The sequence below is a fragment of the Canis aureus genome, chromosome 1 (assembly GCF_053574225.1).
Source record: "Canis aureus isolate CA01 chromosome 1, VMU_Caureus_v.1.0, whole genome shotgun sequence".
In the NCBI taxonomy this organism is placed as follows: Eukaryota; Metazoa; Chordata; class Mammalia; order Carnivora; family Canidae; genus Canis; species Canis aureus.
In genome coordinates this window covers 65,322,149-65,339,346 of record NC_135611.1, presented here as the reverse complement: position 1 = coordinate 65,339,346, position 17,198 = coordinate 65,322,149, and the positions used below count along the sequence as shown (strand labels likewise).

At 38.5% G+C, this 17,198-nt stretch overlaps 1 protein-coding gene across 4 annotated transcripts in view; it reads right to left on the bottom strand.

Moving 5' to 3' along the window:
• Positions 1-6,867: 6,867 nt before the first annotated feature.
• Positions 6,868-17,198, bottom strand: part of NCOA7 (nuclear receptor coactivator 7) — a 147,063-nt gene continuing 136,732 nt past the window's right edge. For all 4 annotated transcript variants that reach the window (XM_077902382.1, XM_077902388.1, XM_077902391.1 and 1 more), the window contains 3 exons: positions 9,872-9,967; positions 9,356-9,429; positions 6,868-8,986 (listed from right to left, as the gene is read on the bottom strand). In XM_077902382.1, coding sequence (XP_077758508.1) covers positions 8,851-8,986; positions 9,356-9,429; positions 9,872-9,967 — 306 coding nt within the window. In that variant the 3' untranslated portion in view covers positions 6,868-8,850. The remainder of the gene's footprint in view (positions 8,987-9,355; positions 9,430-9,871; positions 9,968-17,198) is intronic.

Here is a 17,198-nt window from a genome sequence, read left to right as displayed (position 1 = left end):
GGAAGGTAATATTCTCTCATTTTACAGACGAGGAAACTGAATCACAGAGGGAACAGTTACAGATCAGTGACTTGCTAACAAGCAGAGGTTGCAGGATCTAGCTAACATTTATTACATGCTTACGTAGTATCAGGCACTATATTACCTTGCCTAGATTATCTACTTTATGCAAGATGTTCTTGTAAAATGTTCCTCTTGTTTTTTGTTGGGGGGTGGGGGTGGGGGTGTTACCTGACAAATCTCCCTAAATCAACACAGTAAGTTACGCTGGAGAATCCAGTTTATCACCTGGCTTTATACTCTTCTCTTAACCCTTTCACCTAAGTGCAAACTCAGTGGATAGGTCTCTCTTCATTTAAATGGTCTCCTGAAGCATTTTCTAGGTTTCACCTCTGGAAATGGAATGCAACTCCCAGCCAATGTCCTAAATCTCTGAGGCCCTGGAATTTCCCTTCAGTCTACATTTTTCAGAAAGCCAATAACTAAGAGATCTAAAAATGAAGGGATTCTTTCCCCAAGGGCAACTACACATGCCACCACCACCACCACATCCCCAACATCTCTTCCCCAGTCTTCTTTCACTTATATCCCTAAGACCTAAGGGAAGAACTTGAGTAGCTGGAGGAAGAATCATTCTTTTCTGCATCACAACCTTAATCAGGCTTGTAAGTTTGTCACTTAGCATTATATTGGGGGGGGGAGGGCGGGGCAGGGGGGAAGAGAGCCAGGAATCCCAATCCTGTGCTTTAGGCCCTGCTCTGCCATCTAGTTGTTGGGTATTGGGCAAATCCATTAACCTCTCTGGGATTCATTTCCTTCCATAGTCCACTTCAGTTTTATTTATTTACTTATTTTTTATTGTTGAAGCTTTTAATAATTAATAGAACAATTAGAAAATCAGTAAAAATATACAAGATCTGATGCTATACCCAGTAAATACAGAGTACATATTCTTCTGAAGCACACGTGTAATGTTCACAAGTATAGACTGTATCATGGACTGTAAAATGTCTCAATAATATTCAAAAGATTAAATTTCACAGAATATATTCTCTGACCACAACAGAATTAAATTAGAAATCAGTAACAATAAGATACCTAGAAAACCCCCAAATATTTGGAAGTTAACACGCTTCCAAATATCAAATTACAAGGAAAATTAGAGGGTGTTTTGAATTACGTAATAATAAAAACACAAAATATCAAAATATTTAGGTGCTACTAATGTACTTTTTACAAGGAAGTTTGTAGCTTTTTTTTTTAAGATTTTATTTATTTATTCATGAGAGACATATACAGAGAGAGGCACAGAGACATAGGCAGAGGGAGAAATGTGTGGAGCCTGATACAGGACTTGATCCCAGGACCCCAGGATCATGACCTGAGACAAAGGCAGGTACTCAACCACTGAATCACCCAGGTGCCCTAGAAGTTTGTAGCTTTATTTTTTTTAAGATTTTTATTTATTCATAAGAGAGAGAGTGGCAGAGACATAGGCAGAAGCAGGCTCCCACAAGGAGCCCGATGTGGGACTCGATCGCAGACTCTGGGATCATGCCCTGAGTCAAAGGCAGACGCTCAACCACTGAGCCACCCAGGTGTCCCAGAAGTTTGTAGCTTTAAACACCTATTTTATTTTATTTATTTATTTTTGATTTTATTTATTTATTCATGAAAGACAGAGAGAGAGAGAGATACAGAGACACAGGCAGAGGGAGAAGCAGGCTCCATTCAGGAAACCCAACGTGTGACTCCATCCTGGGTCTCCAGGATCAGGCCCCACGCCGAAGGCGGCACTTCAGTTTTAAACTTAAACGTTTATCAAATGCCTCTTAGGTGCCATGGACCCTGCCAAACATCGGGGTTTTAAGGATAGATAAAACCTGATTAGCCACAGAGGAGCTCCTAGCCACTAAGGAGCTTTCTTTCTTGAGTAGAGGACCGTGGATCTTGGTGCCTTCAGGTGGTTAAGCAGAGTGTGGGGTAACCAGGTGATGGAGATGTTGCAGACACTAGACAATGTCACCGACTGTTATGGTTGAGAGCTCAGCTCCTGGGTCAGTCATAAGTGAACATACGATAGTTCTAACCCTCATAAACTCTGTGACTTCAAGCAAGACTTCTGAAGAATCAGTTTCCTCATCTCTAAAACAGAGATAAGAATTATGCTGTCTTCATTTTGAAGATCAAACAAGGTAATGCATATAAGAAAGGGTGGAAAATGATCAATAAATGTTACCTACCCTCCTCATTCTCCCCTTCAGCACTATTATTACTGTTAGCATATCAGTCATTCCTTAGGCAAGGCATCATGGCAGGGTTTGGAGATCCAGGCAGAAGTTGTCCATCAACACTAGCTCAGCTCTGGTGTACTCCCTGGGGGATGGCACTGAAGATGAACATTCAGTTCTTGGTCCAAGACCTTTCCTGAAGATACTGACACATGTTAACAGGATGATTACTGGCTAGTGCAAAGTGGAACTGATTTTGGAGGAAGTTATTTCTAAATATTCTGAAGTATGAGGGGTGTGTGTGTGTAATTTAGCATAGGATAAGCAAGAGGATGCATTTTAGATAAATGAAGGATCGTGTTGATACATACTTTTGTGTGTTTAAGTGAGGATGTTTAAGTGAGGAGTGGAAATCATGCTGAATAAATTTGAATTGATCTAAAAAATTCTGGCCCAGAAGTTATAATGAAAGTGACTACAAAGAAATTATAATTAAGAAACTCTTCATGCATCTTAAAAATATAACCCAAACAGAATATTTTATAGTGTGTATATATGCATATATGACATATATGTGTGTGTATGTATATATATATATATATATATGTGACTCAGTGCTAATTTTGTAAGTATACAAAGAATGCTTACAAATCAGTAAAATGATGAAAACCTAATATAAAAAATACGAAGGACTTGGACAGAACATGCAGGCAAAAAGACACAAAAATAGCCAGTAGATGTGGGAAGATGTTCAACATCATAGATAATTAGAAAATGAAAGTGGGAAAAAAAGATACCATTTTAGCAAAGATTAAAAAGAGACCAACATAATCAGTGTTGGCGAGGGTATGAGTGTGGCATAGTCATACACAGTTGTTGTAAACAAGTTAGCATAACTTTTATGGAAGAATAATTAGTAGTATCTTTTTAAATAAAGTGTGTAACACTGACTCACCGCTAAAAATTATCTAAAAAATATACCACTCATAAATACACCAAGTTCTATACACAAAGATGTTACTCAGAATTTTTTAATAGCCAGAAATGTTCTGTTAATGAAGAACTGTTTAAACAATGATAGACCCATGCAATGAAGAATGAGCTAAGTCTGCATATACTTTTACAAACTGTTGTCTACAGTATATTGTTGAATTAAAAAGACAACTGAAGAACATATAAACAGTTTGCTTCTGTTCATGTGAAGAAGATATAGATAAGTATGTGTGCATAGAAATACTCTAGAAGGAAACATAAGGAAGTTCCATGGCTATCTCTGGGAATGTAGGGAGGAAAATGTTTGCCTTTTACTGAATTGCCTTTTGTACTGTTTGAAAACTTTACCACGAACATGTATTACTTTTGTAATTAAGAAAGGAAACAAAACCTTCGTAAAAATATCTAAAGAGCAAATGGGAGCCATTGCAGTGTGTCTGAAAATAGTTTTCATGACTAAATAATTTGCTGTCATAGAAAATGAAGTTTCCTCTGCAACTCTCACATCATCAGTTTTCTCCCTTTGAAGGAAGGATTCCTTTATGGTTTAGTAGTGCTTACTCCACACTGAGCACGACCGTAAGTGAATCATCATACAGTCCTGGGTGGTCATTATTAATTATCCCCACTTAGTAGATAAGGAAAATGAGGCACATGGTAGTTAAATTACTTAACCAAGTTCACACAGCCAGTAAGATCTAGCGAGGAGATTCAAACTCAGAATGTTCACGCCTTGGGCACTATGCCGGCTGCTTTTTGAAGTCTTTAGAAGCTTTGAGTTCTATCTGGGTGATCTGATGATACGACCTATACCATATGCCCCCAACTATCCCCGTTGTACTCCAGGTCAAACCTATCCACTTTTCTGACCCTTTGCAGGACCTACTAGGGAAACAAGATGCTACAAGAGAACAAGATTAGGCCTTGCTGGGGTATGGAGTAATAATGGGGCCTTTTAGCCACTCCCAAGGTTGACACGATACCTCAACACAGCATATCTTTGTAGAAATATTCTTATTGTTAACTGGAGTCTTCAAAGATGAAAGGGCTCATCTCAGCTGTTAGGTAAAGTGTCGTTGATCCATCAGCTAGTGGAGACTGAGGTTAAGCCAAGAAGGATTGCTGTAGGGATTAAAGGCTGAGCTGACTGGCTGGATTCCAATGTTTTTAAAGTATGTCAAAGTAAGGAGGATTCTTTCAGCTTTGGAGACATGAGAAAACATGCCTTATCATCCAAGTTTATTGAACTTGAGTGTGTTTCTTGTTGGTGTTTCTTGTTTAACATCTTCAAGAGTTATGAAGCTAAATCAGGGTTACTTTTTGTAATCCTAGAAGTGGAGTGGTTGACCAAATGATGGACCCTTGCTGATGGGTAAATAAGACACTAAGATTATCTAATGGTCTCTAATGTTTTTTTTTTTTTCTCTTTGATTATCCTTCATTCTAACAGGTTGATTTTGAAAACTTTCTCCATGTGCAAGCAGGTTCCCTGGATGTGCGTGTAGCTAACGGGCATCCCCAGTTGACACGCTTAGTCAAAAAGATTGGTCATCAAATATAACTCTTTGAGGCAGTCTTGGTGGTTCATTATTCTTTGACGATTCTGAAACTGGATGCACAGTTCTGTGTAAGGAATAATTGTTTTTCCGTCCTGTGGTTCATCACACATTGTGGACAGGGTGCCTGGAGAGAGAGATGGCATCTTATGGGGCTACCATGAGCAGCAGAGTGTCCAGTGTAGGAACAAAACACATGCTGATGGCCAAGGCAGAAAATCTTAATTTGAAACAAGGCCTGGGAGAGGTTTTCATTATCTTTGGGTAGTGATGGAGATCAGTAATTTTTTAGAGATTGAAGTTTTCAGTTTGGAAAGATTCAGGGAACTCAGTCCTCTGGTCTCTTACCTAAAACAAAAAGACACACACTGTTACTTTAGGTGGTGCCAAGCTGTGTGGATAAGGGCAGAGATAAAGTACTCAGAACTAAAGGTTCTCTTCTGGTGAGGGAATAATAGTCTGAGTTCATTGCTGATGAAATAGGATTTGGCTGTGTTAAATCTGAAGCTAGGGCTATGCTGTTCAAAATGGCAGGTGCTGGCCACATATGACTAAATTTAAATAAAAATTAAAAATTCAGCTCCACAGTCACTCTAAGTCACATTTCTAGAAAATGTTCAACACGGGACCCTGGGTGGCGCAGCGGGTTAGCGCCTGCCTTTGGCCCAGGGCGCGATCCTGGAGACCCGGGATCGAATCCCACATCGGGCTCTCGGTGCATGGAGCCTGCTTCTCCCTCTGCCTATGTCTCTGCCTCTCTCTCTCTCTCTCTGACTATCATAAATAAGTAAGTAAGTAAGTAAATAAATAAATAAATAAATGAAAATGTTCAACACTAGTATGGTAGCTAGTAGCTACCATGGGTATAGTGAGGAATTTATGGAACGTTTCCATCATCATAGAATGTTCTATCAACTAGTCAGCACTCATCTTTAGAAAATAAACAGGTCCTCAAAGATACTCAATCAAGAAACACCATTTTGGTGGCTTGATTGACCACACCAAGGAGGCCCTACCTAGTTTTTATTCTGAACCACTAGAGATACGAAATAGAAAGGAAGGCAGTAAGACTAGATTTTGGTGTGAATTGTGAAGTCTCATTTTCTCAGTAAAGACAATTCTGTTAGGGGATCACTATGGATAATGGTCATAGACAAGGATGTGGGAGCAGAGGATGTAATGTTCCGAGTTTAGGGTTTTCTCTGAATGAGAAAAAGTATGTGACCCAATTGGGCAGAAGGAAGTGGTCAGAAGCACTTCTGATATTTGCATTAAGGGTGAGTTTAACTGACCTAGAATTTCTGGAACTACCTTTCGTTTAGACCTCCTTACCTCTCTTTATCTGATTATGTTGGTAAAAATACATTAGGCATCCTAAAGAGAACATGAATCTTAGCTTCCCTTTCTTGTTTAAGAAACTCTCAATGCCCTTCTCAAAAGGAAAGTAGTTCTTTTACTAGTCTTATTTTACATGCCTTTAAAAGTTAGGAACTAATTAAGGAAAAGAACATCAAATGAAGGGCAATACTACTCACACTCATCAAGGCGCCCCTGGTGACTTGCCGCACAGGAATATATCTCAATCATTTTTAACAGTGTCTAGTGTGACATTAGTAGGTTGCCCTCTCCTATCCTAGTGTTTTGATGTGGACTCAGGAACTGAGAAATTGAGAAGCAAGGAAGACAGTTTGCGGTCTTCATCTTTAGGGCCTAGAACATAGGATGCCTGAGATCAAACAAACAAACAACTGACGAGAGTGTAAGATCCCTCATGGATATTAGGAAGTAGGTCGAGAGATGTTAAAATGAGTAGGTCACTATTCAAAGAACAGCTAGAAGGATTAAGAACAGAGAAACTGGTAGGCAGAGCGGAGAGTTGCCTCTAATAACTTATTGGAGTTTTCCAGAACCAATGAGAGAATAAGAGGGTGGCTACTGGGAACAAAAAGGGACTTTCCAAGGCACCAATAAAAACACAAACACTGGACCTTGTTTAATGTTGGATATTTCATCATCTTCTCACACAAGGAGAACCTCTAGCATCAAATAAATTCCTGTTGAATGAATCCTCGGGAAAGAAAATCACACCGGATGCATAAATTCCTTTATTGAAAATATTGGGCTAGCACTGCATTACATATACTCAATATCCATAAATGAAGGGCCACACATTTCTGATTGGACAATACTGTTTTAAATAGAGAACACAGCATCTGGATATGCTCTCACAAGTATAGTATCATGGACTAAACTAGGTAGGAGTGAACTATATATGCGGAGTGACCATTTTGTTCGTTAACAGCATATGGTTGCAGATGGCATAAACGGTAAACTTGATCATCATGAGACAGTCCCGGTATCTCACACCAACACATCATTTAACGAGCAGATTAAGGTTAAGCTGTCAATATGTTGTTGTTAATCAAGAGTTCTCAATAGGAGAGCTTGCCTGAAAGCACACCCAGGCTACACATTTAAGATTCCACAGAATTCATTTCAACTTGCATGGAATGTGAGTAGAGTAAAATAACTGCTGATTTGACAGGAGGCCACTTGGCAATTTGTTCTCTTTCGTAGATGGTTCGAAAATAACAGAATAATCTAAAGGAAATACTCTGGCAGCTTCGGGCTAACATTCTAAAGACTTTCATTTTTTAAATGCAGGTATATAAATACTACTTATTATTGATTTTTCCCTCCAAAGGTCACTGGGGATGTAATTTATGACAGACCACTTCTCAGCTTTGGCTATTATTTGAAAACTTTCTCCTTCGGCAGTCTTTGGCTTTCATAAAAGTTTGGCGATCAGTAGTATCGTTTGATTTTGAACAAGGCTTTACTGTCATTTTAACAAGGAATATTTTATGATACGAAAATGGGTTGGTGTTAAAAATAGGTTTTACTTTTTTATCCCAATTTTGGTACGAAAGCACTTGTTTGCATTGCCTTTTCTCAAGAGTCCAGAAACCAAGACAGTCGGGCTAATTTGACATTTTTCATTTGACATAAAATATGCAGAAATTAAAATATCCAGTCTCTTTTAAAAGAGACCTGTTCATTAATTTAAGAAGTTGGGGGAAAGTATGCACAAAACAATATGAAACTAAAGTTTCTGTTATTAACTCACATGATTTTATGAGAAACAAAACATTTTCCTTTCAAAAGCAGGGTTTGTTCCAAGTCTAGATTCAGAAAGGTATCCATTTCTGTAAGGATCAACTCATGACTGTGAGAAATGGCTGCTTCTTCACAAATTATGTTCAGAGTAAGTAAAAATGTACCTTCTGAATAACTAAATAGAAAGCTGGCCTACAATAGTCAAATCAATAAACCTTGATAATGCGCTTTTAAAATTTCAGAATATTGCATATATGTGTATATATATATGTATGCTCTTAAGACCTATCACCCTAAATAATCAGGGCAAAAAAAAAATTCTATATAAAACTATATAAATCAAATAGGTTTGCTGCCAAAACATAGCACAAAATGTATACATTTCTTTATTTCAAGATTTGACACATGAAAAGAAAAAACTGCCAACACATTTTGGACAATACACTAGAAATAATAAATAAGACAATTAAAAAAAATCATATATTCCCTTTAAGTGCTGAGCACTTTCAATCTTTCTAAATGAGACTAAGCTTTTCCATGGCAAACAATAGTATGCTGTACATTTTGGTAATGAAAATTATGTTGATAAACACACAAGGCATGTATATATTTCCACAGTATTGTTTTTTTTCACAGTTACCAAAAATAAAAATTGCATTCAACTCATACATCTATAAATATTCTGATTCCTCACTGCATGGATTTGAAGGAAGTGGGAGTATAAAGTCTTTCAACAATCCGGACTTCAACTCTCTGTCTTCGTTGTCTGCCCTCCACATGTCCCTTTCAGAATCCCTCTGCGGTGTGGCCATGCTCTGAGACGATGGCAGAAAGAAAGCAGTATGGTGGGATGAGGCAGTCAGGGCCCGGGGTGTGTCTTCCAGCCAGCTTTAGGAGGGCTGATGGAACCCAATCTTTTTAATGTGGTATTTTTAAGGCAGTCTGAGTGGGTTTCACTCGAATGTCCATACCTCGAGGTCCTGAACTATGAAGTCTTCCTTTTTGGAAAGGATATCATTATTGAAAGTGCTGCAAGAGTTGCTCCGTCCATGGTATAAATCAGCATCTAGCCATAAGCCAAATCGTCCCCTGGAAAGATCACAAATACAAAAAGGTGAAAACACTTCAATCTCACCTGGCACCCTTTTTGCCCTCCCTTGCCCCATCTTCTTTCCCTTATGCTACTGACAGACAAAAACCTCAACTTCTTAGAATACAAAGCATACATTTCCTTTATTCCATTTAAATGACCCATCTTTCCCAAAAAATAATGATAGTAGTCTCTCACTTAGACACATAAATAAATCATTTTATCTTTGACTCTTAGGGTCATGTATTATGCCATTGTCCTAATTAAGCACATGGCCCAGCTAAAATCACCCGACAATGTTTTGGTTACCTGGGTCCAAACAGACTCTCACAGGTCAGGCAGTAAATTAGTAATGACAAAAACCTTACCCTCCACCACCAAGTTCCAAAGAGCTTATGTCTCCATTGATAAAGTATGAGTTTTCTCCACTCCACTTGAAGACCTTAGGGTAGGAACACAAGAAAGAAAACAGACATTTCAATCTGGAGAATCAGCGAAGAGGGACTTATTAGGGTAGTACCTGTGTGTGGAAAGAAACTACCCATTGGCTGAGGAAGCTCCTGATTGCCAGACCTTTCCTATTCCAGGATGAGATCTTCAAAGGGGTTATGAAGTAGGAAAGACCTCTCGAGCACATGTTGGCTCTGACCTGCTATCCTCCCTTCCTTGACCCCAGAACATGCACAAGAGTGGTTCCCAAGGCCCAAGGAGGGACCCTAAAAGCAGTGTGCATGTTGTAGCCATAATGGGTTGACGCAGGCGAGAGCAAGACCAGATAAGGTTATGGGACAGCTGCTGCTCCAAAGACAATCCCCACCTCCAACCCCACCCATACCCCTGACACTGCAACAGTGGGAAGTTGGGTATTTCTCCCATTTAAGTACCTTGAAATTGGGGCTAAATGTGTATAGAAAAGTTTCTCCTGTGCCATAATAGTGGTCACTGAACTTGAAAGGATGAGTTGCATATGCTCCAAAAATCTGTCAAAAGAAAACAGAAACATTATCTTCTTTCAAACCAATCCTCCCAAAGAACGGCTTTCCGAAATATTCTAACACAATTCTGTTTGGAGGTATCATTAACCCTCTTTCAGCAAAGACCATTACTAAATTAGAGCTCTCACACTGAAAAGACTACCAACAAACAGATAAATAAAATATCTCTATTTCTAACTGGAACTCAAGTGGCTTCGAGAACTTATTTGTCAAAGGCCAGCAATTGTTCCAATTTTAAAACATTCCGAAATCCACTATGGAGTCAAATTTCCTTTAGTGAATACAGATGACATACTGGGAACATTAAAAAACAAGATGCACACGGAAGTAAGTGGTTACAAGAACAAAATCATGTGTCTTATGTGTTTTATAAGTGGATTCATGGCCAGACATTTCCCCAGAGAAAATAAATTTTTGTCTTTCAATTTGTAAAAATGAGTTCTCAATATGCTTATTAAAACTGTATCCTGGGACACCCGGGGAGGGGGGGGGGCTCAGCGGTTGGGCTTCTGCCTTTGGCTCAGGGCGTGGTACCAGGGTCCGGGATCGAGTCCCGCATCCGGCTCCCTGCGAGGAGCCTGCCTCTCCCTCTGCCTGTGTTTCTGCGCCTCTCTGCATCTCTCATGAATAAATAAAACCTTTAAAAATAAATAAATAAAACTGTATCCTTAACATGACTGATCCAATCTCTTTAGCTTGAAATGGCCTTTAAGAAGAAAATAAGAATCCCTTAATACTATATGGGCTTTAAGGGTGACTTAGGTGTATTTGAACCAATGATCTATTTTTTCCTCACTGTCTTAGCTTCCTCTCTCTGCTCAGATCCTGATCAGTGTGCCTGCAAGGGTAAGAGCTGGCAAGAGTGAACATATATATCTTGAAAACATCCCTAAGTGATTCTGGTGTACCTCCTTCAAAACCCAATGGAGAAACATCGCTTTAAATGGAGATTATCTGAAAAATGTCTTATAACTTTTGAAAATTATTTTAATTGGATTATAATCATTGTGGAATCTTCTTCACCAATACACTTAGTTCCTGGCAACCTGAAATACTAAAAATTAGGTAGTAGAAGTCTAGAAACTCTTTTTAACGAATGTTCTTAATACTTCCTGCTACTAAACCTTTCTCTAGAGCTGCTAAGGACAAACAAAAACAAAACTGTAGCAACAATCCATTTTCCTTCTTCTGGTGATCTTTCCATAAAAGAACTAAAATACAACTGAGACAGGCATCCACTTTTAAAAGCATGTGCTTAAAATACGACAAGAAGGGCAATGGCCATAGGTGGAGCAATGGCCATAAGTGGAGAAAAGTGGGTTCTTTTCTGATCAATGAATAGGAAAAGCCACCTTACTCTCTCACCCTCTCAGGATTCTAAATACATTCTTTCTTAGTGAAAATCTTAGCAATCAGAAATCTATTTAAGTATTAGGGGTTGGATGATAATAAGGAATTATTGTTAATTTTGTTATATACAGAACATTGTGGTTATATTTAAAAAGTCCACTTTCTCTTTTCTATTAATTTATTTAGAAAGAAATTTTATGATACATATATAGTGAAATTGTTGAGTCTCTACCATTACAAATGTAATATATTTGCCATTAACAGAACAAAAGAATCCACAGGGAAAAAAAGTTAAGACAAATAGTAGTAGTAAAAAGGTTAATATGACAAAACCTATAAATGTATATTTGCTCTCCTCTCTCCTCTCGGCTTCTTTAGTAGACAAAAATTACATAAAGTAGTAATCTTTTTATTTTAAAAATGTATTTAAATTCAATTTGATTAACATATAGTGTGTTACTAGTTTCAGAAATAAGATTTAGTGATTCACCAGTTGCATAAAACACCCAATGCTCATTCTATTAAGTGCCCTCCTTAATGCACAATTTATTATTGGGTTTTTAATATATATCAATGTAATATGTATGACAATATCACTGCAAAAAAATGGGAAAATGTAATTGAGCAATATTAAAGTAACATTTCTGTGCCTCACTGGAATTAAGTTAGTATAAATCTATCACAATTGCCTGATGATTGCTCTATTTTCCACAATGCCTTGTGGTATAAATTACTGCAGTCTAATTGACTGAAATTGGGCCAGTTTATGAAGTTTACCCTAACTCCAGGAAGGCTTCCTTAGTGGTCTCTTTTCCTGGTCCTCTCTGGTAAACTAGATGGTCCTCAGTTTAGCTTGTTGTCTTCATGCAGTTACCAGCCTCCTCTTAATTGTTTCTCACCAAACTTTCGTCAGTTTCTAGAGTACCCTTTGGCTTGAACTTCTCCATACTCTTCGAAATAAAGCCAGTTCCTTCAGGGTAGCTTCAGAGTTCTATGTCTTTTGTTTTGTTTTGTTTTGTTTTTTTGTTTTTTGTTTTTTCTAGATATTTATAAGAGTTTTAAAAACTATTTGTTGAGATACAATTGATACATGTTTCAGAGGTACAATATTACAATCTGACATCTGTATTCATTACAAAGTGATCATCTCCAGAAGTCTAGTTACCCCCCATCAACCATACATTTGACTCCTTCTGCCGACCTTGCACACGCCCTACCTCCCCTTCCCTTTAACCATCACTCTGTTCTTTGTGTCTGAGTTTTTGCTTTTGGGGTTTTTTTTTTCTATTTTTAGATTTTTTTCTCCATTTTTTGAGATGATTCATTATGAATTTTTTTTTTTTATGATAGTCACACAGAGAGAGAAAGAGAGGCAGACATAGGCAGAGGGAGAAGCAGGCTCCATGCACCGGGAGCCTGACGTGGGATTCGATCCTGGGTCTCCAGGATCGCGCCCTGGGCCAAAGGCAGGCGCCAAACTGCTGTGCCACCCAGGGATCCTCATTATGATTTTTAATCTTCACTTTGTTAATGTGGCAATAACGTTGATTGATTGGCAGATGTTGAACCCCTCTTGCATCCCTGTAATAAACCCCGTTTGATCATGGTGTATGATTCTTTTAATGTATGTTGAATTTGGTTTGCTATTATTTTGAGGATTTTTACAACTATGTTCATTAATGATACTGGCCTGTAATTTTCTTTTTTCTCTTTGTCTGTTGTTGGATTATCAGGGTAATGCTGGCCTCATTAAATGAGTTTGGAAGTGTTCCATCCTCTTTAATCTTTTGATAGAATTTGAGAATGATAGGTATTAAATCTTCTTTGAATGTTTGATAAAATTCACCAGTGCAGCCATCTTGTCCTGGCCTTTGGTTTGTTGGGAAGTTTTTGATTACTGATTCAGTCTCCCTACTAATATCAATCTGTTTATATTTTCTATTTCTTCATGATGCAGTCTTAGAAGATTATATGTTTCCAGGAATTTGTCCATTTTTTCTAGGTTGTTCAATTTCTTGCATACAACTGTTCATAGTAGTCTCTTACGATCTTTGTATTTCTTTGGTATCATTTGTTAACTTCTCTTTCATTTCTGATTTTAATTGGGCCCTCTTTCTTTCTGGTGAATCTAGCTAAATGTTTGTGAAATGTTTCATCTTTCCAGAGTCAGATCTTAGTTTCAATGATCTTTTCTATTTTAAAAAAAATTTCTATTTCATTTATTTCCTGTCTAGTCTTTAGTATTTCATTCCTTCTACTAACTTTGGGCTTGTTTGTTCTTTTTTTTCTCTAGTTTCTTTAGGTATCAAGTCAGATTGTTGAGATTTTTCTTGTTTCTTCAGACAGGCCGATACTGTTATGCACTTCTCTTTTAGAACTGCTTTTGCTGCACCCCATAGATTCTAGTATGCTGTACTTCTATTAACATTTGTCTCTATGTGCTTTTAAAAATTCTTTCTTGATTTTTTTCAATGACCTATTGGTAGTTCAATGGCTGATTTCTAGCTTCATACCACTGTGGATAGAGAAGATGCTTAATACAATTTTAGTCTTACTAAATTTACTGAGACTTGTTTTGTGGCCTAACATGTGATCTTTCCTGGAAAGTGTTCTGTGTACACTTGAGTAGAATGTATATTTTACTGCTTTTGGATAGAATATTCTGTTTCTGTCTATTAAGTCCATCTGGTCTAATGTGTCATTTAAGGTCAATGTTTCCTTATTGATTCTCTGTCGGATGATCTATCCATTGATATGACAGAGTGTTAAAGTCATCTACTATTATTCTATTACTATCAATTTCTCCATTTAGGTCAGTTAATATTTGCTTTATATATTTTGGGGCTCCTATGCTGGGTGGATTTGTGTTTATAATTGTTATATCATTTTGTTGGATTGACCCTTTTATCATATGTAATGCCTTTTTATGTCTTTATAACAATCTTTATTTTGTTTGAGTCAAGCTATGCCAGTTTTGTTTTGTTTCATTTTCATTTGCATGAAATATATTTCTTCATCCCTTTACTTTCAGTTTGTATGTGTCCCTGCTTTTGAAGTGAGTCTTTATTAGGCAGATACATGTGGGACTTTTTTTTCAAATCCTCTTGGCCACTCTATATTTTTTTTGATTGGACAGTTTAGTCCATTTACATTTAAAGTGATTATTAATAGGTATGTACTTATTGCCATTTTGTTAATGGTTTTCTGGTTGTTGTAATACATCTTCCCCTCCTCTCTTCCCTTGTTGTTTGACGGCATTCTTTAGTGTTCAGATTCCCTTTTTCATTTTCTTTTGTGTATTTATTCTGAGTTTTTACTTTGTGGCTACCCTGAGGTTAACATAAAGCATCATTCATATATATATCAGTCTATTGTAAGCTGAACATATTCCAAACCTTACATTTTTATCCCTTCGGTTTTTATATTTTTGATGTCACAATTTATAGCTTTTTATTTCATATGTCTCTTAACTAATTATGATAGATTCAATTAACTTTACTTCTTTTATCTTTTAACTTCATACTTGGTTTTATAAGTACTGCCGGGTCTGAAAGTGGCCAGAGCCAGGCTGCCTGTCACATCTGGTGGGGCAAAGGCTGGGACAAACCCTTCCATGGACAGGGGCTAGGCCAGGGCAAGTTCACCCACTGTGTCTGGCAGGACAGGGGTTGTGGTAGATAAGTACAGGCCGGGGGAGCATATGCAAGGGATCTGATGGGAGCCACAATGGACAAGTGGATGACCACAGAGCTGTGCCAGCCTGAGTGCGTGGTCTGGCAGCGTAAAGGCCAAGTTGGACAAGTACTAGGTTGGCCTGGTGTGGTGGGACCACAAGGGAACATGGAGTGAGCTTGCGGCACTAGCTAGGGAAACTGAGAGCACCAAAAATGGCACCCACTAGCACCAGGCTAGCAAGGAAGTAGTATTAAAAAAAAAAAAAAAGGGCACCCTCCAGTGTCTCTATTCCCAGACAGATCTCCATCAGCCCCCCTGCCCCTCTGGTATACTCTCTAAAACTAGTCAACAAATCTCCCTCACATGCAGCCCAGGGGCTTCTCAAGCTACTGCCCGCATATTGAAACTCAGGGCAAGTGAGTCTGTGTGTGAGCCCTTCAACAGTGGAATTTCCCCTTCCTACAGCCCTCATGGTTTCCAGAAATTAGCCTCAGGTTTTCAAAGATAGTTGTTTGGTGGCTTGCCTTTCTGGTACAGGTCCCATGGGCTGGCATGACTAATGTGGGATTTGAACTCTTCACTTCTCAGAGAGGAGCTGCACGTTCTGTGATCTCTCTTCCTCTTGTGGGTCGCCGGGGGGGTGGGGTGGAGTCCTGTCAAGACAAGACTTTTTTGCCTTTCCTACTCATCTTGATGTGGCTTTGTCTTTTTTTTTTTTTTTTTTTTGTCCTGTGTTATAGAAGATCTGTTCTGTTAGTCTTCAGGTCTTTTTCAGAGAACTATTCTACAGTTCTAATACTGGTGTGTCCAGGAGAGGAGGTTAGAAGAGCTCTAGATCCTGTCATCTACCTCTTCTCCTAGAGCTGGGAGCCAGGGGCTCTGCTGTAGAGCTGGGAGCCTGGACAGTGGCCTGCTTCCCTCAGAGGAACACTTTTATTTCATGAGAAGAGTGGCGGGCAGGGGAAATAGCCACTGGTCTGGTCCTGCCTCACCTGGCATGGAACTTCTGCCCTAAGAGCTATGGCAAGGGCTTTAGATACTCCCTTATTCTACTTTTCCTAAGGTAGAGCGTCTCCCCTATGAATAGAGGCTGGGTAGAAGGAAATGATCCCCTACCTCTAAACCATACTGGCTTGGGATTTAGCCTCTGAAACACAGAGCTTGGGTAGGCGATAAGGAGTTCTGGGGACCTGCCCATCGAGGGTATATCACAGCCCTTGCATGGAAACTGAGGGGGAGTGGGAGCCTCATCTTCTTGTCCACACATGTCTAGTGCAGAACTTGTTAGTCTCAACTGGGGGTTGGAGGGAAGGAAGCAGGTTGTGCTTCAGGTGCCACAGAATCTCACTGTTACTCCTGAGATTTATTAGATTTTCTTAAATAAATGTTTTTTCACTTGCTCTATGCCCTTAGGACAATTTCTAGAGACTTTAAGTGACTGTTGTTTTTATAATTTCAACCAGTTATGGTTGTTTCACTGATGACTAATTCCCCAGAGCTCCTTACTGCTGCCATTCTGTATACATAATTCTTTTATACTATGATTTTATATAATATATTCCCAGATAAATTTACAGGTGTTGTTCTATCATGTTCTCAAACACAGCAAAGCCACATTCTTGCCTTGGGGGTAAGTAGGGTGTGGAGAGCAGAGTTAGTATCCAGGTGTTTTCAAACAACACAAATGCCTCCAGGGTACCAGATTCAGTAAGACTACACCTCCTCACAAATAGTATAGACTTCCAGGATAGGCCTCATTTACATACCTGCTGACGGGAAGCCTGGTGAAATTGTGCTGCCTCCCTGTTCTGTGCTGCCAACACATTCCCCAGCAAGCTTGATAGCTTTTGGTAAATTAGTATAACTAAACTATACTTATGGTGTGGGTTTGTGTGTGGTCTAAAACCATCTACCCATACCTCATCTAAAACATAACATCCAACTTCTCAAAGATTCCATTAAATCTCTAAGTAATTCGTTTTAAACCTTCGTTATTATTATTTAATTTTTAACTTGACCGTATCCACTTGGATCATGATTAAATAATGTCATCAATCAAGAAATAATAATAGAAATAATGATAATAGTTAAACTACTCCCCATAATTCTTTATCTATAAAAATACAGCAATAAAGTCCCAGGAAAGATCACAGTTGAGAAAGAGAGTGGCTTCAGTAGCACCATTTCTCTG